General features: G+C 34.9%; 1 protein-coding gene across 3 annotated transcripts in view; it reads right to left on the minus strand.

Annotated features, from left to right (window-relative positions):
- The window catches only part of PTPRQ (protein tyrosine phosphatase receptor type Q), a 219885-nt gene that overhangs the window by 130253 nt on the left and 64008 nt on the right, over window positions 1-25624 (minus strand). For all 3 annotated transcript variants that reach the window (XM_073900607.1, XM_073900608.1, XM_073900609.1), the window contains 5 exons: window positions 18265-18447; window positions 17820-17921; window positions 13692-13812; window positions 1111-1271; window positions 261-406 (listed from right to left, as the gene is read on the minus strand). In XM_073900607.1, the coding sequence (XP_073756708.1) occupies window positions 261-406; window positions 1111-1271; window positions 13692-13812; window positions 17820-17921; window positions 18265-18447 (713 nt within the window). The remainder of the gene's footprint in view (window positions 1-260; window positions 407-1110; window positions 1272-13691; window positions 13813-17819; window positions 17922-18264; window positions 18448-25624) is intronic.

Genomic DNA, 25624 nt, shown 5'->3' on the forward strand with positions numbered 1-25624 from the left:
CCATATTTATACATAGAATTTTAAATAGGTGGCAGCCTCATTGTTAGCAATATATTTGAAATGTGGGAGCATGCATAGCTAGATTAAAATGTATCTGACGTTTCTCATCACATTTTTTCAATGTCAATGGGCGTTTTATAAAATGTCTATGCATAATTATCAGTGTAAGATAAGTGATTTTTCTACCAGGCCAAGTCTATATCATCATCAATAAAACTGAAGGATATAAATAAAGAACTAGAAGAAAACTCAGGTCTTACCTGTACAAAAGTACCTGAAGTATTTTTGTAATAAACAGAATAATATTGTATAATCCCATTAGGTTTTGAAGGAGGCATCCAAAAGAGCATTATTGATGAAGAACTGAGATTTGCATAATGAACATCTCTGGGAGGATCACTTGGTGCTATAAAAAACACAATTGAACAGAAAACTGTACTTGTGGCTCCAAATAACGTCTGAAATGTTCTAAATTTTACCTGTCTTTGGTAAGTGATGACCATCGTTTTTAAAAAAAAAAAAATTAGAAGTCAGAAATGAAATCCATAGACTCATTGGGCCATCCCTCTCACACTATATCATAGCAACATCCAAGCAGAGGACTGTTAGATTTCTTACTGGTAAAACACAATCCCAGCTCTAAAATATGCCTACTGCCCTGTATTTGAAAAAAACAAAACAAAACATTATAACAAGTCTCCAATATAAAACACATAATACGAAATTCTAATTTAACTTAGAATCTTGAAATCTGATAATAGAGAACAAAGGGAGAGAGCTGACTTCATGCATTTTACTTTGTTTCATTTAACAAATACATAAAATGCTTACTGTCAAGTTCTGTACTGAGTGCATTTACAAATATAAACTCATTTAATCCTCATAAGGACCCTGTAAATTAGGTATATATCGTTTCCATTAATACAGATAGCAAACTGAGGCACAGAGAGATTAGCTTTCCCAACATCACACAGCTAGGAAATGAACAAAAAGCCATTTTGCCTCCAAAACAATGACAGATATTAAGCTATTTAATAATACATTTCAATATTTAATGCTTTTTTCTGAGTAGGATCTTCTTTTACTTGGCCTACATCCAAAAGAACTCACCTCCCTCAGGTGTTCGAAAGTTAATGATACTGCTTCTCATTTTCCCATCACCAAACCTGGTGCTAGCTGTTACATAAGCGTTATATTCAACATCATAGTCCAAATCTGAGAACTCTAATGATGTTTCAGTTACATTAATAGCTTTTAATGATGATCTATCCCTGGGAGAAAAAAAAGAAATTATCTGTATAATTGACTATTAAACATTACATATACATTTTGAGCACAAGCACATTAAAAATAAGCAACACTGATGCACAGAAATATCTTAACCCAGATTAACAGGATAAAGAAGCCACCAACTCTGAAATGCTGAAATGCTGAAAAGAGTGAAATTCAAAATAATTCAATAAATAAATTTCTTTTGTTTTCAAGTATATTTAGTGATTCAATCAACATTAATAAGATGTTCATATTAGAATTTACCTGGACTGATTTCAATGGAGCTCTAGGAATACTGTGTAGTCCAAATAATTACACTACTCCTTTTCATACCCATGTTTTAGTTTGTTCAAATATTTGTTCTTTTTAAGTGTTGGCAACATCTTATTTATACTCTTTATTTGTCAAATTCACTTTTCATATATTGTACAAAAGTAATATTTACCTTAGACCAATTCAAAAAATAGTAAATATTTGAATAGTAGTATCATCTAAAATAGTGAGCTTATGGGTTATCTTTCATTTATTAATTATATTAATTACCCTTTAATTATTAATTTATAATAAATTATGTATTAACTGGAAACAAACTGAAAATAATGTATGTATAATATACAAAAAAGAAAAAGGTAGAGCTCATGTCTTTCATCCAATTAAATCTTAGAAGTATTTAAAATGTAACTCCAGAAAAGAAAACACAAATAATTATTGATTAAAAACTCTCCAAGTAAGTACTGAAATCACAAGGGGAAAAAGAAAATCTAAAGAACAAAATGTTGCTAAGTAACATAAGACTACAATTATTTGTTTTCAGTCATGCTCGTAGAGTTTCTATAGTTTTGAATTAAGTATAGATTAGAATCTAAATTAAAGAATGAACATGTATATAGGGGTACTGAAAACTGCTTTTAAAAAGAAATTTAGGGGCACCTGGGTGGCTCAGTCAGTTAAGTGTCTGACTCTTGATTTCGACTCAGGTCATCCTTTCAGGGGCCTGGGATCCAGCCCTGCGTCAGGCTCTGTGCTCAGTGGGGAGTCTGCTTGAGATTTTCTCTCTCCCACTGTCCCTCCCCCACCTCTCTCTCAAATAAATAAATCTTTCAAAAAAAAGAAGTTTAGATTTTTAAGAGCAATAAAATTAATTATGAAAGAATGTAAGTAAGGGAATATGATCAACATCACAGAAAAAGTATCTCTCGTGTAATCTCATTTTTCCTCTGGATCACAAAGCACCCAAGAAGTAAATGGATGTTTCCTCTGGATCTAAAATGCTCTCTCTTTGCCATTGAAATATTTAAGAGTATCCACAAAGACAGACGTTTCAGGCATGGTTTTACTATTAAAAAAGTGTCAATCCACTCCAAATATTAAGTACAGTTATCCGAAAAGTAGTTGGAAAGCTCACCATAGTGAGAAAAATATGGATTCGGAGTATGTGACTGGAGACAGGCAGGATTAGCAAGGCTATTCAGCAATTTGAAACAGTTCCATCAGACAGTGTCTCTCAGAAGCAGTAGGGACTTCACTGAGACCCAGGAGGGGGCTTTTAGAACTTAATGCTGTGGCTGTTAGTCTCGGAGAAAGATGCCTTGTCATAGAAACTTTACCCAATTCCATACTCCTGTCATTGGTCACAGGTCATTAGAACACTGAAGTACGGTTAATCCAATTCAGATCTCCAAAGCTATGAAATTAGCTAAAGGAATCTAATTGCATTTTATCTATTTTTAAAATTCCTTGTCAAGCATATTTTTTAATGCTATGTGCTGCCTTGCATCACTACCTTCTTGCCCTGACCTTCACAACAAAGTAATGCAGATGACTAAGCCTACAAGAAGAAAAACCCTGATTATGTTCCATAAATAATGTAGAATGGAGGCAATTACCTGGAAAAGGCAAGGCAAAAGTAAATTCTGTCTCATATCCAGATATGTTGGTAAGAAGAAGACAGTCTTTATAAATTGTCTGAATAACAAAACCAATAATCCACCTCAGCATGTACAGATACAGTTTCGACATCTATACTGGTTTACCCTGAGACAAAATAGGACTAACAGAATTCTTCAGGTGTACTGATATGTCTTGCTGTTTCAGGTTTTTTTGTTTTTCTTTTGGAGCTTAGGATTTTTGCTGATATTTTAATGACTAAGGTAAAAAATATCTGAGCATCAGTAAACTTCAACTGAAATTTCAATTTCTGATCCAAATTCAGAACATAGATTAAGAGACAGTTTGCTCTATAACTGAGAATTTGGAAGTAAAAATGAGAGAGAAGTGCTGCTGTCCCTGAGGATCTGACTCCATCCTCCTTGCTCTTATGCAGTTGCCAGATTGGAGGAAAGACCCATGAACCTCTGGGCTGACGCCTGAGCTCTCTGCACCCCAAGGAGGAGTCTCAGTGAGCAGCCCTGCAGTTCAGATGGGTCACACTCCATCCCGTGCATGAGAAACCCAGGTTTGACACGGCCATAATCTTTTGGTTCTAACTGGCTTAAAGATCTCTGTTTTATTCTTATTAGTTTAAAAATATTATAATAGGAATATTAGATGTTCCATTCGAGTGTTTTATTTCCATTTATAAAAGTATATGTTCTTCTATATCTTGCTTGTTTTTTGCTTATATGATCTATGTGATAATAACAATGACCTATACCATTATTTTCCCTAATTTGGATATATCACAGTTATTCAGCCATTCTTCTATAAAATTAACATTTAGGTTGCTTTCTCTCTCTTTCTCTTTTAGTTACTAACCATGATGCAGTAATCATTCTTACATAAATGCCTTTTCATAATGGCACCTGGATTTCTATAGGTTAAATTCCCAGTAGTGTAATCATTGAATCAAATGGTTTTTTTTAAATTCTTATTATTACTGTTCCAAAACTGTTTCCTTTCCAAACTATGAGTGATTATAATTTAGAGCCACAACAACAATGTGTGAGAGCACATCTTTCGGCAAACTCTTATTACTAGTCTGGATATTAATCTTCTTAATTACTGCAAGCTTGACCAAACAAAAATCTATTTAATCTATACATCCCTAACCATTTGTGAGACAGAATATCTTTTCATATGTATATTGGTCATTTGTGGTCCTCTTTTCTTTTTTGCATAACACATTTCCTTTTCTATATTTTACTGTAATGTTTTAAATGGAAAACAATATATATTAGAGTTAGAAAGGCACTGTTCTTCCAATTAGTGCTCCAAACAAAGGACAGATACCTCCCCAGCCCCTCTGAATTTAGAAATGATATGTATACAATCAACATTTGACAAAATTTATTGAACATCTACTTTATTCAGGAACTATGTTAGAAATAAATATGAGTAAGATTTAGGCCCTGTCTTCAAAATAGACAAAATGGTAAATAATTATAAAACAATTAATTCATACAATGGGATCCCTTTAAGGACAAGGACAAAACCTCTCCCCAACCCGCCCCACCAGTGGCTAACAGCAAAGAAAAGGAGAGGAGCAAAAAAATTAAATCTGTAAAAAAATAAATAAATCTGTAAAATTTGACATTGGTAACATCTAGAAAAGGAGACTAAGGCATAGCTCCCAAAGATGTAGGAAATTGTTGCCTAGAAAGTTAGTTTGTAAGGTTTGTGAGCAGAATAGGGAGCTGAGTGTGGTGGGGAGGGAAAGAATGGAGGCCTCCCTGACAAAACAGGTCTAAGTCTTACATATCCAAAAGTATAAACTGTGTAGAAATGGAAGGAATATAAACGCCAACAATATTTAATCTCTAAAATAGGTAACTTTCAACATCAGGCAAACCTCCTAGTCAGTGTAAATTTTCAAACTAAAAAAAAACTTGAGGGGAGTCCTCAGTGCCTTTGTTTTACTGATTTAATTGTAGAAACTTACATTTTAAAAGCTTTCTTGAATTTGAGACATGAAAAGAATGTGAATGACCTTGGAACTATTCTGAATAAATATAGGATGCAGTTTTTCTGTCTATACTCATTGGTAACACCAAGAAAATGTCTTGGGATGGGATTAATGGAGTCTTTAAAATGAAGTTATTTCCTCATTATGATTTTTTTTTCAAAAAACAGAGCACATTTTGACGTCTAGGCATAAAGGAAATTCTAGAGTAGAAGAGCAGTTTCTTTGGTCTGGTTTAGAACTTTCTTTTCTCATCTCTTATCACATCAAGATCATGTTAAGCAATAACTGCCAGTGAAGGAATCTTGAGTACCAAAACCACCTGGGAAGACTGAAACAAATTCCATTTCCCTAAGCATGAACATGAATGGATTTCTACACATGGTTTGAGACCCTTTGAAAGGTCATGGTCTTAATTCTAAATTTCATCATTTGGTATTTTTTTCCATGTGGGTAATCTAACCAAATGACATACCCATCCTTGTCCATTCCTATGTATTTATTTTCAAAGCTATAATCTGCTGTTATATAAATATTCTATATTAAGTATTATACTCACTAAATAACACGTCCAATCATAATTTCAGCATCCACTTACTTGACTCTGTCAAATATTCTCTTCCTCTATGAACCAGTGATTTTCACTCTAATTTTCCCAGTATAAGGAACCTACTCTTCTATGTTTCACCTTACTCTAGAACAACTACCCTGCGTAGCTGAGTAGGTCTAAAAGACTCACAATTATGTATTAAACAACCCCAAACTAGTAAGACATAAATAGCTGCACAGTCTATGATCCTAAAGCTCTTCTAGAGTTTCAGAGAAAGTCTGAGTGAAAGCAGGGTATTTATTTGTTGTCGCTGTTTTCTTATTGTCATCATTTGGTTGGCTGGTTGATTTGGCTTGATTTTGTCTTGTTTGTTTGCCTTTAGCAGAAAAGACACATTTATAAGATTAAAGGAAAAAGCCATAAAGAGAATGAGGTTGAAGCTGGGGAGCCATTTATAAACCATGATCCTAGAGTAGAAACAAGGAATTAAGGACCAGAAGACAGGAGGAGGGTTGTGCTTGAGCTGAAGGAAAAAGATTTCATTCCCCGAGAGTGGATGCAATTCCTCAGGCCAGAATAAGAAGTCTGAATTTTATTACAAGGGGAGTGGAAAGTCCTTGGAGTATTTTCTCTAGCAGTGTGATCTTTGGGTACAGGGTTAAAATAAAAATTTTAAATCCTGTACAATATTGAAATTCATATTCTCCCAATAGATGGACAGATAGAGATATATGTACACCCTTATTCCAGCCTCAAAAATCCATGTATCTGTGCTGCCCACCTCCCTAGCTTCATCATCTCCTGCTTTCTTCCTGTACCATTATACTTAAGATATAAGGCTGTCTTGCTGTTATGCACGCAAGCTTCCTACTGTTAACCACATCTAATGAAATTATTTGAGCTCCTACATCCAATTAGTATATCCCGGATTTTCAGCCATGTGTCAATAAATTCCCATTTTTGTGTAAGCCAGTTTAATTTGGGTCTAGTCATTTGAAACTAAAAGTCTTGACTGAAACCTCTTCCCATTCTCCCAGCAGTTTCTCACATGCCTTGATCCTGAGTATTTCCACCATCTGCATCATTCCTCCCTGAACAAGCTCTACTTTGTCTATATACTATAGACAAAGACCAGTAACCAAATGGTTTGCATATGAAACAGTATACTTATTCCCTCACAATGAATATATCAATTAATGCAGACCAATAACAAACGAGTGATTTTTTTGGTAGAAATAGCCCACATGAGTTGATGCAATAAGCTGAATTTATTATAACCCCATAAATGTTTATTACAAATACTTTTATCAAACTAAGACTTCCCTTATCCTATAAGTATACTGCTGAGCATTTAGAACAAATGCCAGTTATAACACTTATTCCTAGTGATTTGAGAAATGCATGATTTAGGACTAAGATCTAGGTATGAATTCTTACTGTCATCTTCTAGCTCTGTAAATTTAAGTAACTCCTTAATCTCAGAACTCAGCTTCCACACCTACAAAGTGGCAATAATATTCTCTTTATGATATTTTTATGAAAAATAAATAACATAGGTAAGAAACTTAACACATTTGTCCCAAAATACTACAACTACACTATCCCTCTTGGGCCCTTTTGCCTACCTCTCCAAGATGTTTTGTTCCCCAAGTCTGTAATGCAAGGAAATCACAATCTCTCCCAGCTGTGTACATATCACAAATGTGATTTAAAGACCCCTAAATTGAGGGTGTAAAAATTCAAGATCCACCCAAGCAAAATAAATGACTGAGAAGACTGGATTTGAAACAGGGTGTAGTGGGAACTCTGGTAAATTGCCAAGCAACTGCTCCATATAAAGACAGCTTCTATTCAACTCCAGCTGATTTTTATCACAGGGAATATGGCAAACTTCCCGATTTCTGTAAGAAACAAAGGAACCTGAAGTTTTACTAGAGATCTATTCATTGTTAAATGCTGACAGAATTCTTCAAAATTTATTAACAGTTCACAGGTCCAGCAAAGCACAGGTGGCCCACAAGTAGCCTGTTTATGACTTGGCACCCACGTTCATCCAGGTCATTCAGAAAAATGACTAACAAGATAGAACTGAGATGGAGCTTTTAACATCCCACTAGAAACCTCAAGTTAAACAACTCAAGTGCATCCTTGTATTGAACCACTTCCTCTACCTGTGTTCATATCTCTCCCAGCCCAATTTGACCCCAATATTCTATTTCTACAATGCTACTTATCAACTTCCTGGCACAGTTCATTCATATGCCTCCAAGCCTTCATATAAAATTGTCCTCCTTAATCCATAGAGGATACATTCCAAGATCCCCAGTGGATTTCTGCCTGAAACCATAGACAGTTCCTAACCCTATCTATATTATGTTTCTTTCTATATATACATACATATGATGAAGTTTAATTTATAAGTGAGGCACAGTAAGAGATTAACAACAATAATAATAAGATAGAATAATTATAACAATATATTATAATAAAATTATGTGAATGTGACCTCTCTTAAAATATCTTATTGTACTGTAGTCACCCTTCTTCTTGTGAAGATGTAACATGATGAAATGCCTATGTGATGAAATGAAGCGAGGGGAATGATGTAGGCATTATGATGCAGCATTAGGGTATTATTGACCTTCTGATGATTTGTCAGGAGGATCATCCACTTCTGGGCTGTGGTTGACTGTGGGTAAGTGATATTGCAGAAAGCAAAACCACAGAAAAGGGGAGACTACTGTACTGTTTCCAATGAGATGTTCTCCTGATTTATCAATCTATCTTTACAACCTTCCCTTTCTGATTATTGATCTATATTGTATGCTCAAACAGGTAGTTTTAATAGGGTGAACATATTTTAGAAAACTGAAAGCAAAAGAACTAAGCATACTTTGAGCAAATAGAAGGCCATTTCAAAAGGTAAACTTTTATGTTACAGGAGAAATTATTTGACCAATGACATTCTAAAAAAAGCTGACTTCCTAATATACTACTTAGCAAGTATTTTTAGAATTATTTCACACACATACTTTATCTCCAATTAGTCTACAATCATTTTTAAATTCTCTCTCTATCTTCTATCTCCCCACAGAGTTTAATAAACATTTGTCAGACTGACTAGTTCAGAATTACTTCTCAAAATTACTACTAAGAAAATGAGAAACATTTAAAAGCCAAGATTTGTACATAAGCTAGAATTTTCAACATTACTTTCACTCCAGTCTTTTAGCTATACCTTATATGGCATTCACCTAGAAGATTTATAAACAAAAAAAGAAAACTACTGTTAAATTTTACTAAAAATATAGAAGCAAAATTGCTAAACAAATGCAAGTTGAATTCAACTACAGATGGTTCCCAACTTACAATGATTCCACTTAGGATTTTTCCATTTCATGATGGTGTGAAGAGCAATACACATTCAGTAGAAAGTGTACTTGGAATTTTAAATTTTGACCTTTTCCCTGGCTAGCCATATGCAGTAGGATCCTCTCTCATGATACTGGGAGAGGCAGCAAGCCACAACTCCCAGTCAGCCACACTATCATGAGGATCAACAACCAATACACTTATAACCATTCTGTATCCATATGACCATTCTGTTTCAGTAAAGTATTCAATAAATTACATGATGTATTCAACATTTTATTGTAAAGTAGGTCTGTGTTGGAGGATTTTGCCCAACTGTAGGCTAATGTAGGTGTTCTAAACATATTTAAATTAGGCTGGGCTAAGCTGTGGTATTCTGCAGATTAGATATATTAAATACATTTTTGACTTAATGATACTTTCAACTTATCATGGGTTTATCAGAATGTAACCCTATTGTGAGTCAAGGAAGATCTATATAAAGTAAGTAAATGAGCTTTGTATCAGTTTACTACAATACTACACCTCAATCTAAAGTGTATTGAAAGAATAACTGCTCTATTAGGAATTCATTTATTTAATGGTGGTTGCCCTTGTAATGCAAAGATTGTTTATCGTTTAGACATATATAAGCATAATTTATCAACATAACTGAGGGAAAAAATGCTACTTTATCATCTTGATAAATGATAAAAGCTATTGCACAAAACAAAGTTTAAAAGGAAACATCATTTAAAAATGCAATTAGTTAAAGCAGATTTCTGTGCACACCATCTAAAAATCAAATGTGATTCACATAGGGGTGGTTATAAAATGTCTGCACATTAAACCTCATTTTGTAGAGAAATATTCATGACAAAGAGAGAAGTCACCCATTATAATTAATAAAATTGGCAGTCTGCATTTGGTAGACATACTGAAAATAACAAACATCCAAAGATGTTGTTTTTAAAAGAATCTGGTAATTCCTGGAATTACCAGTAATCTGGTAATTAATGGAACAACTAAAATAATGGAAACTAAGAAGTATGAAAGAAATGTGAACCCCTGAAACAGGAACACTGTTAATAACAATACCACCATTTATCCAATATTTTAAGAGAACCACACAGATAATGAATGGCAGTGCCAAAATTCAACCCCATGTCTCCAAAAGTGTTCCAAGTCTAGACAAAAAACTAGACTTGGAACAAAAACATGTAATATTAAAACCTTTTATAAGTAGTTCCTTCTGTATCATTTGAAATCTAATTCCTGGGATGTCTAAATTGTTAAGAGTTAATATATTAAGAGATTATTTCTCTAATCTCAATAAGTTGTGAAATATCTTTAAAGTTTTAATAAATTTATGCATCTTTTAAAAAAATCTTTAATACTTAAAAAGAAAAATTCACATATTCATTCCAACAGCTTTATCAGGCTTGGCTGACCAATAAGTTACACACACACTCAGGCACTTAGAAGGTCATTGAATGGCTCTTTAACTGAACAAGTCAGGGCAAAGTGGCCACATTCCCACAACTGGACTCCAAGTTCATTTTTCACAAGGACACCTTACTCAAAACAGGCCGTGGGGCCTCTGCAGTTGAACCTTGCCCCTGGATTATGAGACCAGCGAAGTTAGCATGATTCTCATGGCTACTTTGACTTCAGAGTATCTTATTTATTGAAGTGGAACTTTCTGAATGGAGAGACTGAGTTACTGCCCGCCCAGTAAAATACACATATAAAATTTTCAGTAACATTCTAGATTCAGGCAGACAGTCAACAGTAAAATACATGCCAGTAGCCTGTTCTTGACAGATTATACAGCAGCCCTGGTCAAGAATTTCTTTCCCTACTAGAGTCTTAAGATTGTTTGCTAGTTAATGCTTTGTTTTTTTGATTATTTGCTGGTTTTGATGAATTTGCTGTGATCCAGTTCAATTATTTTAGAGTCATCCTATAGCTGGGGATATACTTCAACAGTCTTAAAAAGGGGTCCCTGGCTCTCCCCAGTACAAAGGAGGGAGGTGATTCTCTTGGATGATGCCCCACGTAGTGACCACCCTAATTCTGCAACCTTAAACTCTCCAGCTGATCCTAGGAGCAGCTTCTCTGACTCAGTGTCTCTATAAACTCTCTGAATGGCAGTAAAAAGGGCTTGCTCCTTCTTAGGATGGAGAGAAAAATGATAAGCCTCTTACAGAATCTCTGTCTTCAGTATGCCACCATGTTCGCAAGATCTAAAAGCCCCTCTAGCAGATCATCCGGGGCTAGGGAAGGATGTGGAAGTCACCTTTGCAATCCTGCCCACTGTAGATTGATGAAAGCATCTAGCTATCTGAAGGTTAAGACAGACACGTTAAGAGACCTAGGGCATTAGAATAAGCCTGAGGTTGGATCAAGGAAGTCACCTTTGCAATCCTGCCCACTGTAGATTGATGAAAGCATCTAGCTATCTGAAGGTTAAGACAGACATGCTAAGAGAGCTAGGGCATTAGAATAAGCCTGAGGTTGGATCAAGGATAGAACGAAAAATCAGAACTAGAAACTGTGACTAGAAGCTATGACTACAGGTGGGCAGCAGCATGATTCCCAAAAAGCCAGGTAAGATGAGCCATAATATCACAGACTTGAGAATCCCTGACCCCACTTTCAGTGGGCTTCCCTTGTACCTAGAATCCATCTTATGAAGTGAGACAGAAAAGAGACACACCTCAAAAGAGGAGAGAGAATGCACCACTGGGGAGCTGAATTTACACAGCATGATCACTGTATAGAGGGATGAGACTGTCCCTACTGTATGGGCCAGAAAACCCAGTCATAAAATCTTGATTCTCACTTTTGTTAACTTGTTTCACTTCCATTTCTCCTAACTCAATAAAATGGCATCATTCTTGATTCAAAAATCTAAAAGTCATCATTGATTCATCTTTTTTTTATCCCCACAGCCAGTGTATCTCCAAGTTCTGTCAACTCTCCTTCCTAGATGTAGAAAAAAGCTACCCACTTCTCTCCTCCATTGCCAGTAACATCTATTTCCCAGACTACTAAAATAAGCTCCTAGCTAGTATTCCTGCTAACAGTTTTGCCATCTACAATTCTTTCTCCATAAAGTACCCAAAGTGCTTAAAATTCTCTAATAATTCTTATTACAGTTAAAATGAAAATTCAAATCCTTTTTGTGGCTTGGTTCCTGACCTTTGTCTGCCTCCTATCCCTCAGTATTACTCTGTCTCTCTAACCCCCAGCAACACTGACATCTCTGGTCTTCAAAAGGACAAATATGTTTTTTCACAGAGCCTATACAGCTGATGTTCTTTATTCTTGGAAAATTCCACCTTGCAGATCTTCATACGATAAAAAGCTCAGTCTTGTCATCCAGACTGTAACTCAGAACTTTTTCAAAAAGGATTTCCCTAAGCATCCCATCAAAAGTATCCCTCTTTCCCCTGACTTTCCTTCATTTGTTTGTTTATGGGATATATAGTCCAGTTATGCCTTTAGAATATAAGTTCCTTGACGGCAGGAGTCATATGTGTGTCTTGTTCACTGGTTTACAGACACTTTATCAATTTTGTTGAATGAAGTAAAGAAAAATGAATAAACGAATGAACTGGGCCACAGAGGAGAATGGTTACCTTCTTCCCATTGCTTCTCTTCCTACTGATATTTTTCATGCCACTCTCAATTTTTCCATGAGTAGGCAAAATGACTAGGCAAAATGACTAGCAAACAGGGAATGAAAAAAATAGGAAGTGCAGTTCTAAAGAGCGGTATGCAAAGGGTTTAAAGAGAGATTAGGGAAAGAAAAGTCTTAATTTAGGAAAAAGAAGAGTAGACTTCTTTAAAACATCATAGCTTCTCATCAGTGTTGGACCTTCAAGTCAGGAATATAAAGGTAAGAAATGCATATGTTCTATAAAGTATTGTATAAATTGTATTTTCTGAGTTGAAGTATTTAAAAATCCACTAAGAAATATATAACTGGTGAATCTTTTTATGAGGACTTACATTAGATCAAAGTGAGGATTTTTATACTGAGTTTTCATGAAGCAGTAAAACCATGTTGTAAACTGATTTGATATGAGCTATAGGATTTAATCTTTTACAAAACTGACACATAAATAGGTAATCAGGGTAAAGGTGATCAGAAAAAAAACAGACACACTGCTTAAATTTCATTGGAAAATTGACCTTAAATAACAGATTTGTGAAGAAATAGCTTTCAGTTAAATTTTAGTTAAAATTATTCTGCTCAAAGGAACTTAACAAGACAGTGACATACAGAATACTTGTGTAAAACTCTGAGTTTAAAATTATATGCTTGTATGCACAGAAGTTGATTAGTCAATGACTTTTAAGGGCAGAAATTTAGTATAATTATGCATGATATATACTTTTTTTAGGTACAAAAATTATGTTATTTGACTATGCATGGACCTCTACATAGTATGGGAAAGACTTGTTTCTTTAAAAAAAGCATATTAACTAGCCTATTAACAATCAGGTTCTTAATGTAGCATCACATTCTGAAATAAAAAAACTACATTCCTATTATGTTACAGATTAATACTTGTTCTCAGAACTATTTCCAAAAAAGAAAAAACTTCTTACCAGACATAAACTGTGTAATAGAGGATAATTCCATTTGGCTCCAGGGGTGGTTGCCATGACAACTTCACCGTGACACCAGACAACTGTTTTACAGAGAAGTCTTTGGGGGGAGAATCAGGAGCTGAAAAGTTAGGGTAAGGATAATACATTTTATTAAACATATATAAGAGAAGGCTAAAGTGGAAATGCACAAAGTTTTCATTATAAACATTCTGGTAAATGAATCAGGCATAGTGTCTTTCTCCATGAGCATGGGAGACTAATTGTTTACTTTCAAAATGAGATGATAAAAAGAGATTTGCATGGTGGTGTTAGAACATCTGTTTCTGTGATTCAATGGAAAAAAATATTTCATGAGAAAAAAGAACAAGGGGTATGTCACAGTGATTCACCTACTGTTCAAGTACATCTTGGTAAATTATCATCCTCTAGTAAAAATAAAACTACTGGGGTGAATAAATATAATATGCAGTAAAAGTGCTCCTCAAACAATAAAAAGAAGTGGAAAAAAATCACACATTCAAGAAGTGGTAAGGTGATAAGCATAACACTGGGAGAGCAGTTAAAATGACTGACCTCACAAATAAAAACTAGATTCCTCAATTTCAGTTGTCATTAAACTGTAAAATAGTATCAAAATTTATTCATTGAGTCTTCAAAATCGAATGGTGACAAAGAAAACCAATGTAGCACATAAATAAGAACATGGACAGGTTAGGGTCTACTTCTAATTTTGCTATAACAGCCTAAGGATTCAAATACCTTAGTCATTCTGCACTGGATAAGCACTAAAAAAAATTACTAGCAACCTACTTAGCCAAGTTTATATTTACATTTAGATAAAACATTTAGAACGGCATTTCTCAGCTACTGTGTAACACCACAGTAATGTCTTAGAAGATTAACATACAAATTTTGCATACAGAAGGGTATAAATTACTAAAAATTTTTATCACTGTTATAGTTATGTAACATATAGTTATATGTGGAAAGTGAACTCATAGGTAGCTAATAGAAGTTTAAGAATTTGTTCAGATCTTTGAACAATGTTAATTTATAGATTAGCACATGCGCACATCACTTTCTCCAATAATTTGGAGAAAATCTTACCTGAATTATTTTAATTTCTTTTTGATTTTCTGAATAATCTCAGCTAGATTGTGTGTGTACATATGCTTGTTTGTGTATATGTGTGTTTTCATTATATTGGTAATAACAAATTTCCAACAACATAAAAATTATTGAGCAGAGAAAAGGTTTATGAGATGAATTCTAAAGAATAATGGTAACAGTTGTATTCATATTTTCATTTGGTATTCTCACAGGCACTACAATAAAAATGCTATCAAATATTGATTATCACAAGAATCCATGTATCACTTAGAAACGTCTGTTTCCCAAGATATGAATTAATTCTGAGAACTCTCATTTGTCAAAACAAAAGCCTGTCATATTTCTACTAACATCTTCACAAACTTAACTTATATCTTTACAAACTTAACTTTTGTTTATTATTGGGAAAAAAAAGGATCTAAATCAAAAATAGTACTGATTTAAAACCTAATATGTTGTAACTATTTCTATTCTATAATATGTTTTAAGCTTTTATGTCAAATATCAGATAATTCTGAGTGTTTTATTTTAATTTCAGTATATCCTTGGGTATTTTCCTTTTTTATGCAAAACTTTTTATTGCTAATTAAATACAATTAACATGTCTATCTAAACAAAATATGTACTATAGCAGACTAAGCCTTAATCATTTTGGCATTTGTATTCTGAAGCACAATTTAAAAAAATGAAATTGGTAAAGGGGATTAAGAGGCACAAACTTCAGGCATAAAATAAATTTTTAAAAATTAAATTTACTTTAAAGAAAGAAAGAGGGAAATTGGAATACATAAATGCAATAATATCATTTGCAATCTATCTAATTCATCATGACAGAGCATATGAGAAGAGGCCAGAAGGGTATTCGTAAGACTCTTCCACCCTCTGGCTGCTGTGGTCTCTCCTATCTCTCATCCTCGCTCTTCACTCACTTTCCTTCTGGTCACAGCTTAGCTGTAACTTCCCCAATTACACTTCCTCTGATGCCTAAAGTAGCTAAAATTCCTCTTTTGTCCTTAGGAATAACTTGGGGGAAATACTTAAGCCAGTGATTAAAGTTATAAAGATTATTTTTCTATACACAAATCAAATTTAGATCTCTTCCACTAAACCACAAGTTTCATGAGGGCCAAGAGCACCAAATACCCAAGAAAGAAAAGCTTCTCAGTCCTTTATCCATTCTTGATTTGCTGAAATTTTTCAATTAAAGGGTCTTGTTCTTCAACCTGCTCATTAGCAATTATATCAATGACTTGGCCAAGGACTTAGATGGTAAGTTCACCATGGTGACTTATACCATGGTCAGTTTAACAGTCCAGGTAATTCAGATACACAGTATAGTTTGAAACTATTGACTTTAGTGGTAAACAAACAAACAAAATGGACAAACAAACAAAAAAGCCAAAAAACAACTCTGTCTGCTCAGCATATATGTTTACTACTGGTCTAGGTTCCTGCATATAGACCTCAAATTCTTACCATCAGGACTATTTCATTAAGTTAGAAAAAAAAAAGTGGATACTATGTTCAAAAGGGCATGGCACAGATGATTTAGTACATCTTTCTTAGGCATTACCTAAGATGGAAAAAAGAGCTAACCTCACCCCTGCCCCAGCGTTTAACAATCGTCCCATTGGGAAGGATTTATTTATTAGGTTAATTTTTACTTTCTTTCAGCACAAAGAATTGAACTATGAAAGAATGAAAAGCTGGACTGGCTTGAGTTTTGATGGAGAAATAAGCATAGTTAGTAGATGCAATGACTAAGGAAGACCAACCCATGAGAGTACTTAGAACCTGGGACAAACCGAGCAGCCCACCAGGATGCTTTAATGAAGTAATTTGATGGAGGCAAAAACAGGGAAGGACCTGAAACAGAGGAGAAAGCTCTGAAGATTGTCATTTTGGACAAAATAAGAACAATGCAGAGAAAGGCCTTCCCTCTTCTAGAAGTATATAATGCACATTTTGTCCTGGTGAATGATTAGAATCTGAACATCCACAGAATGCAACCAAACCTGAGGATGGAAAAACTTGAAAGAGAGGTGGGGAAAGACACCCTACAAACACTTATGATATCCCTCATGACAACAGGACTTCCCTTTGCAGAAATAAAAATAAAAATAAGTCTCAAATATATACAATGTATAAAACATAAAATGCAAATCCAAATCCCAAATATATTCCTCAAAAGTAATTTTCTTAGCATGATATATGCCTAGAACTTGGTGAGGTACCAGTGTAAAGTGGTCTCAGTAGTAAAGATGATTTTATTCAGGTTAGGAAAAATATGTTTATTCAATATGAAGGCTATTAACATTCAGGAATAGCAACTTGGCAAATTATGTAGAGAAACCTGGAAACTGGCCTGAACTCATTAGCAAGCTAATCCTAATAGAGTAAAAAAGACTGCAGGTTGATATAACAGAATCTACTACAAAACTGATGTAAATATCTATTCTTATGAACATTAAAGTTGAAAAATACAGTCATAACCTATATTAGTTGATGTTCAGACCATTCAAACCAAGATTTTAGCCTTAAAAATTCCCATAAAAAATATTGCTGATTTCTTACAGAGCAAGGATGACTTCAGAATCAAAAAAGAGCATTTCAGGGGTGCTTGGGTGGCTCAGTCGGTTAAGCGGCTGCCTTTGGTTCAGGTCATGATCCCAGGGTTCTGGGATCAAGCCCCACATCAGGCTCCCTGCTCAGCGGACAGCCTGCTTCTCCCTCTCCCTCTGCCTGCCTCTCTGCCTACTTGTGCGCTCTCTCTTACAAATAAATAAATAATTTTTTTTAAAAAAAGAGCATTTTATACCTCATTTTATTGAACATGAATCTGACTTTGCTAGCTTCTTTTACTCCATGACAATGAAATCTCTGTATAATGCTGGCACAGCACACAACTGATACCCAAGTCTAGTAGAATTTTTACATTATATCTTCATTTTATTTACATGTTTTTTTTGAAATGTGATGGATTCAAAATAAATCTGTATCCACTACTGTATTTACCATCTTCTTCAGTCAGTACACTTATGGGTTCGCTCCGCACTCCTTCACCCCTGAGTGTACTAGCAGACACCTCAATCTTGTATTGGGTATATTTCTTCAGTCCTAAAAAGAAATCAAATAAATAAGACTTACAAAATATCATTTAGTAATATGCAAGAGGCAGACTATGAAATGACTTAATATTCCAAAAGTAAAAACTAAATGAAAATGAAGTGCTTTCAAATAGTAAGTCCTGTTACAAAGACAAAATATGACAAAGTATTGACTTAGAGTATTCTTCCATGTGACTGTAATAAACTCCTAGTTTATTAAACTAAAAAGCCAGAATTGTCCTTCCCTGTATAAAACTAATCATACTTACCATTTATAATATAAAAGCAAGGTAATATTTTGTGCCCACTGTCAATATTAATGTAAATACCTAACATTATACATTATTTTTTACCTTTAATGCTCTGGGTCAAAGAGGTTGTATTTATAGTTCTTTCCTCATTTCCATTACTTCTCCTGAGATAAATTGTGTATTTTTGTATGATTCCATTAGGACTATTCGGGGGAAGGAATGACAGCTCAATCTCTCCAGAAGATATATTTTTATAAGTAATATTTTCTGGTGCACTATCAGGCACTGGGAAAAAACAAAAATATAAATGCATAAAATAATTCTATACTAAAAATATATTCTCAAAAAAACCCATTTTGCTAAAGTCTTCACCCAAGTGCACTAGGATACATATATAAGAACATCCTAAATATAAGAGACACAAAACTTATACACTTACAACTATGTAAGAAAAAATTGCATCTCAAAAGAAAATTCATACTATGATTCTACAGAATAATGCTTATAGGATGATATGTTTATTAAAATACTTGAGATGGTATTAAACTGTCTATCATTGCAGAACACACAGACGCAAGAAAGAAGTTTAAAAAACAACTAAAAATCAATTTGGCCTTTCATTAATAATGATAATATATAAAAGATTAATAATTTGGGTACAAAACAAGATGTATGACAAGGCAAGGAACCTCTCCTAAATACAATGATACAATGTTGCACATTAGACCTGGCAGCAAACCAGTCTTCCAAGGATACAAGATAACATTAAATAAAATACAAGTTTTATGTATCTACTAATGTTCTTATTGTATTGAATCTTATGGTCATAAAATGGTTCTCTATGTATATTCAAATGCTAGTACTACATGTGGGATTCTGATTCTGATAAATATTGAAACAGACACCCTAAACTGAATAACTATCTTAATTAAAACAGTTAAAACCCTTCATAAAATTGAAACAAAGTTTTCTCTGCAGGAATTGCAGAGTGGATAAGGAAGTTAGAAATCTGTGGTAGCCAAAAAAACAAAAGCAAAAAAATTTAAATTAAACAAAAAAACAAAAAATGGGTATCCTGAAACAGAAGCTGGTACTAAAACCAGCTCTGTCTTAGAGGGGACTGGCCAATCCTGGTGATGTTGAGCTTTTGCATTAACAGCTGTATGGAATTCCAGGTAAAAAAGAGAAAGCCTTGGGCCAGGAGAAGAGTAAGGGATATCCCCGTATAAGAAGACGGAAAACCAAAAGCACGCAATTTCAGCCATTTTACTGGACACCTCAGGGAGGTACCTTCAATTCTTCTGCAGAATGCCACAGAATTCAGTGTGAGTGGTAACTTCTGATCTTGTGCAATGTGATGTGTTCACCCTCAGGGAAGAAGGAGTGAGAAGTAAACCCACCATACAAAAGAGGACAGAGAATTTTTTTCTCTCACTCCATTCTGGACGAAGAAGTCAAAAAGAAAGAAAATTGCAGTTTTGGAACTGCACGTCTATCCCCAAGAGCCTATGTGGCTCAAATCCATGCTACCTGAAAAACCTTCACTTCAGAATTTAAATTAAAATGAATCTGTAACAGAGTGGCTGTTATTCAAAAGCAACTAGCAGAAGCAAACATAAATCCTCTCAGAACGAACTCAGCTTCAACTCAGGCCACATAAATGTACCACGGATAAATTTCAAGGAAAATGTGCTGACTGATAAAATCACTAAACAAGCAAATCAGACACCAATAAAGCTAGCAAAGAAAACGGAAAAAAAAAGATCTGTCTCTCCCCCCTCACCCCCCACAGACAAACACACAGCAGTCAGACTTCAAAAGACTTCAGATAATTGAATTTACCAAAGAATAAAAACAAATGTTTAATGCCTTTCAACAGATCTAACAGATTTGAAAATATGAGCAAAGAATTCTTTAGATAATAATAACTGATATATAGCCAAGCAGAGTTGAAAGAGAACCAGATAGGCCTTCTAGAATAGAAAAACAAAATAACTGAAATTAAAATTCTTCTGATATATAAAAAAGCACATTTGATAGAGATAGAGAGAAATTTAGTGAAAAGGATGACAATATTAAAAAATTATCGAGAATGTAGTTCAGAGAAAGAAAATAGGGAAAATATAAAATGGCAGTTAAGAGACATGGAGTATATATCAAAGGAGTCTAAGGTAACAGACAGGGTGAGGATGAAGAAATATTTTTAAAAGGATAATGGCTGAGGCTTCAAAATTGTTAGAAGATATTAAACTTCAGGTCAAGGAACCTCAATAAGTTCCAAGCAGGAAAATATTTTAAAACAACCATATTTAGACACACCATTGTGAAAGAGATTATCTTAAGAGCACCAAAAAAACAGATCATCTACATAGGAATAACAATTAGACTGACAAATTGACCTCGACTGAAAAACAACTGGAATTCTATATACCCAGAAAAATTAACAAAAGCAAAATAAAAACATATTCAAACAATCACAACCAGAAAATCCTCAAGGAATGATGTTATAAACAATGCATTTTAGGCAGAAAAATATTTATGGGAGATGAAAGAACCACAGTTGCAAAGATAATGGTTTAAAAATCGCCTGCATGGAACAATAACAATAACAACTAATTTGAGGGGTTAAACAATATAAACTATGTAAACATTATTGCCATTATAAAGTCCTATTACAAGAATCTTTCCTTTCAAAAGAAAGAATTGAACCTTTTTTTATTGGCCCTCTAAATACAATGGATATAAAAGTTGCCACTAATAAATTTAATGAAGTAGAAAAATACAGTTCAAGGGGTGCCTGGGTGGCTCAGTCCTTAAGCGTCTGCCTTCAGCTCAGGTCATGATCCCAGGGTCCTGGGATCAAGCCCCGCATCAGGCTCCCTGCTCAGCGGGAAGCCTGCTTCTCCCTCTCCCACTCCCCCTGCTTGTGTTCTTGCTCTTCCTGTCTCTCTCTGTCAAATAAATAAATAAAATCTTAGAAAAAGAAAAATACAGTTCAAAAGCCTGGAAAGTATAGATGCAGTACCACCTGCTCCCAATTGTTAACTGCTATGGAATATAAGGCATGCTTAATAGGAAAAACTGACATACAGATGTTGATATTTCTAAAACTTTGGGAAGAATTGTAATTCAACACATAGTTTGATGTAGTTATATATAGCAATATAATTCTACACAATATAATCCCTTTGCATACACTCAAAATCTTCTCTAGTATCTTCCCAAGGCAAACCATTACATGGAGAAAAATCCTCAACTGCTCTGAATGCTTTCTTAACCTTCTGGATCTAAGTGAAATCTTGGACCTCCTGAGAACATTACATGTTAGTGCTCTCCGGGAACAGGTAGTCATTTGTTTTTCTCCTACAATCCCTAGAACCATAGGACCTGGGAGTTCAGTAGCTGCATTTACAGCTCCTCTTTGCCATATCCAGATTGTTTCTCCTTCCTTCTACCTGAAGAACTCTAGTGCTACTCCTCCTTAAGAGTCATACTTCTTCAAACACCTAAAATATTGTACCACCTAAGAGGAGAGTGGCGTGGTGAGAAGGGTGAAATAGGCAATGGGGATTAAGGAGTGCACCTGTGATGAGCCCTGGGTGATGCAAGGAAATGCTGAATCACCATACTGTACACCTGAAACTAATATTCACTGTATGTTAACTAATTGGAATTTAAATAAAAACTTTAAAAAAAGGAAAAATTTTATCACTTGGATGACTGACTTCCTCTCTACCACTCTTAAGAGATGTCAATGTCAATGCAAATGATCTGTCCAATTCCCTGGACTCTATATTCCTTGATCTCGGTAATTCCAAGTTTTCCTCCACCTCACTTTAACCACTAGCTTATATGGCTATACCCAAAACCTTGTCATTACCAATCAATGCCTGTATTCCTTTCTTTGGCAACACCCCCTCTTTCCAGCTTACTGACCTTTGTACTGACAATCTAACAATTCCTTGACCCTCATCATAACTTCATTTTCATCCCCTCCCTTACATCCTCATCTCCCTACTCACTCAGGCCGGAACCCATCGCCTACCCCCAAAACCAATCCCTACCAATCTCCATCAACTCCTGTTTCCATCTTGCTTTCCAGCAAAATTCCAACCCGAATTAAAGCGAGCTCAGTGCTAGTTCCATATCTGCAATGGAACAGCCGAAAACATCAAAAGAAAGCAAAACTCCATGCTAACTAGCCTCATTTAAATTTAAACCTCAAATTTCAAATGAATTTTTTCCACTTCCCAACAGGCTATATTTTACTTTAGTCCGTTCTGTCTACAGCTCTGCTCCGTATGTTTTCACCATCTTCTCTGTCCACAAACATCCAAAATCCCTCCCCACTTCTTATTCAAAGCTGAAAAACTTGCTTCCCACTTCATTGAGATAATAGCACTCAGAAGAGAACTACATTATCTTCCTTCTACTGATTTTCCTTTAACTGCTTTCTCTCCTTACTCCCTTCCAAGGCATAGCCCTGCACTTCTTTTTTTTCTTTCAAGTTTTTATTTAAATTCCAGTTCATTAACATAGAGTGTAATATTAGTTGCAGGTGTAGAGTTTAGCTATTCATCACTTACATTCAACACCTAGTGCTCATCACAAGTGCCCTCCTTAATCCCCATCACCTATTTAACCCATCCCCCTGCCCACCTCCCCTCTAGCAACCCTCAGTTTGTTCTCTATAGTTAAGAGTCTGTTTCCTGGTTCTCCTCTCTTTTTGGTTCCCTATGCTCATCTGTTTTGTTTCTTAAATTCTGCATATGAGTGAAATCATATGGTGTTTGTCTTTTTCTGACTGACTTATTTCGCTTAGCATAATACTCTCTAGCTAGATCAATGTCATTACAAAAGGCAAGATTTCATTCTTTTGGATGGCTGAGTAGTATTCCATTGTATAAATACACCACATCTTCTTTCTCCATTCAACAGTCAATGGAAATTTGCCTAGCTCTCCATTTCTGTGCTAGATTCCATTGAATCTATCTAGTCAGAGGTTTTAGAACTGAAGTTATTCCCTCTCTGTTGTGTTATTGGTTTTTCTCTTTTGGTTGAATCATTTCTATATTGTATACATGTGAACACATACACACACATACATTATATCACAGCAAAAGAAAAAAAAAAAGACACTTGACTCCCTTTGCCCTTTCAAGTATTGCTCCATTCTGGCCTCCATGCCATATCAAAATTTCTCAAAATTCCCACCTTTACTTATTTTCTCCACTTTTTAAATCTGTCATTCTGTCTTAGTCTCCTTCAGTTAGGCATTTTCCTCCACTTTTTTCCATGAAACCTGCTGTCATGAAGTCACCAGTGATCTCCATAATGCCAAACCTCTCATCAGTTGTATGCCGTCATCATCCTCACTTCACTGACAGTATTTGACAAAGGAAATAAATTACTTCCACTTGAAATTCTTTATTCACTTGCATTGCAAGACACAATCTTCTGATTTTCCTCTTACCTCACCACTGCCCACTTCTGCTTAGTCCTTTACTAAGTCCTCTGACTTCCCCAAGTCCATAGGTTATATTGCCCCAGAACATAGGTGTCTGCTTCTTTCCATTTCTATCTACGCACCCCCTGAGGTGACTTTATCTCATCCCTTGACTTTAAATTGTGTATTCAACCCTGGATCCTCTCCCTGAGTTTCAAATTTACATATCCAATTGCCTTCATGACAGGTACTCAGATATTTAAAACATGTTCAAAACAGAACTGAATTTCCTCCAAACTGACCTCTTCTCCAGACTTCCCTATCTCAGTAAATGGTACCACCATTCACCCAGATATTCAAATGAAATACCTAGTAAAAAATCATGTTTTTCTCTTCATTCCCAAATCCACATAGTCATCAGTGATCTTCCAAAACTGCAAATAATATCATGTTCTTGTCATAATTCTTCAATAGCTACTCATTACAATTAAACTCCAAACCTCTTAGAATAACACCAAGAATCTGCACAGTCCACCTTTGCCAGCCTGTCTCTCCTCATCTGCTAATGACAGGAATGCTCTGCTCTTCCTCAACCACATAAAGTATCTTTCCACTTGAGAAATTTGGCTATTGCTATTCCTCCTTCTGGCGGACTTTTCTTCCTTACCCTCATCTAACTTGCTCTTATACATTGTTAATATCTCTAGGCAAATATAATTTCTTCAGAGAGGGCTTCTCTCATTCCACTACCTCCAATAGTCTGTTTACTAGTCAATAACTCTCTCTTCTTTCCCTGGTTTTTTTTCTTATTACAATTTACCACTACAAAAGTCACATATATTACTTTTTACTGGTTTATTTTCTGTGAAACTTCTAAAATGTTAAGTTCCGGGACAGGAGGAATTTTGTCTTACTGCTGTACCTACAATGCATATGAATCCACAAAAACATATTCAGGCCATGAATAAATATGTCCAACATGACATAAAATGTATTTAAAAACAAGAGAGAAATTCACAGCTAAGCAAAACAAGATTGAATTGAATAGCTCTTTAACTGCAAGAAAAAAGGAGTCAGTAATACTACGCTTGAACTTCATAACTCAGTATGACTTCTGATTTTGAAAAATTCCCATTGGAACTAGCAAAGTTGTCCCTCTGGAGTTGTCTACCTACCACCAGTAGTCAGAATATAAATATGCACCCCTGACCCCAGGCTGATATCCTTTGCATTTTTATTCATTTATCCTTAGGGGGAAACCAGTGCTGGATTCAGGGAAAATAAGACAGACTTAATGACTTACTGATTTTGGAGAGCAATGATGGACTTAAGAGTTTTCTGAACCAACACAGTGTGTCCAATTGGAGAAGTATTATGTAAAATAGATAGCTCATGAATAAAAAGACTATGGACTCTGAGAAACAAACTGAGGGTTCTAGAGGGGAGGGGGGGTGGGGGGATGGGTTAGCCTGGTGATGGGTATTAAAGAGGGCACGTACTGCATGGAGCACTGGGTGTTATACGCAAACAATGAATCATGGAACACTACATCAAAAACTAATGATGTAATATATGGTGATTAATACAACATAATAAAAAAGTTAAAAAAATAAATTATTACAATTGGTTGGAATAAGCTGAATCTATTTAAAAAATAAAAATAAGAAATGTTTGTTCATGATGGTCCTAAAATAGGAAGTGACAAGTTACCCTGAGTATTCCAAAAGATTGTTGTTTGGCATACAAAGTTATAATGATATGTAGAAAAATTTTAAAATGCTATTCATTAATATAAATAAATTTATAGAGCCCTACACAAAATTTTGGTCAACATCTAGGTTACTATCCACTAGTGGTTATTACCCCACATCAGACATATTCAAGGCATTTTGTTAAAGGCTTACCATAAAGAAAGTTAGATCTTACAGAGGAAAGAGAAAAACAGAGATCATCAAAAGGTAATTTATATGAGAACTTAAAGTTCTTTATATGATTACTGAACCCTAAGTATGAGAA

This window comes from Callorhinus ursinus, unplaced genomic scaffold (genome assembly GCF_003265705.2).
Source record: "Callorhinus ursinus isolate GAN/ISIS: 27379988/994484 unplaced genomic scaffold, GSC_fseal_2.0 scaffold14, whole genome shotgun sequence".
Lineage (NCBI taxonomy): Eukaryota > Metazoa > Chordata > Mammalia > Carnivora > Otariidae > Callorhinus > Callorhinus ursinus.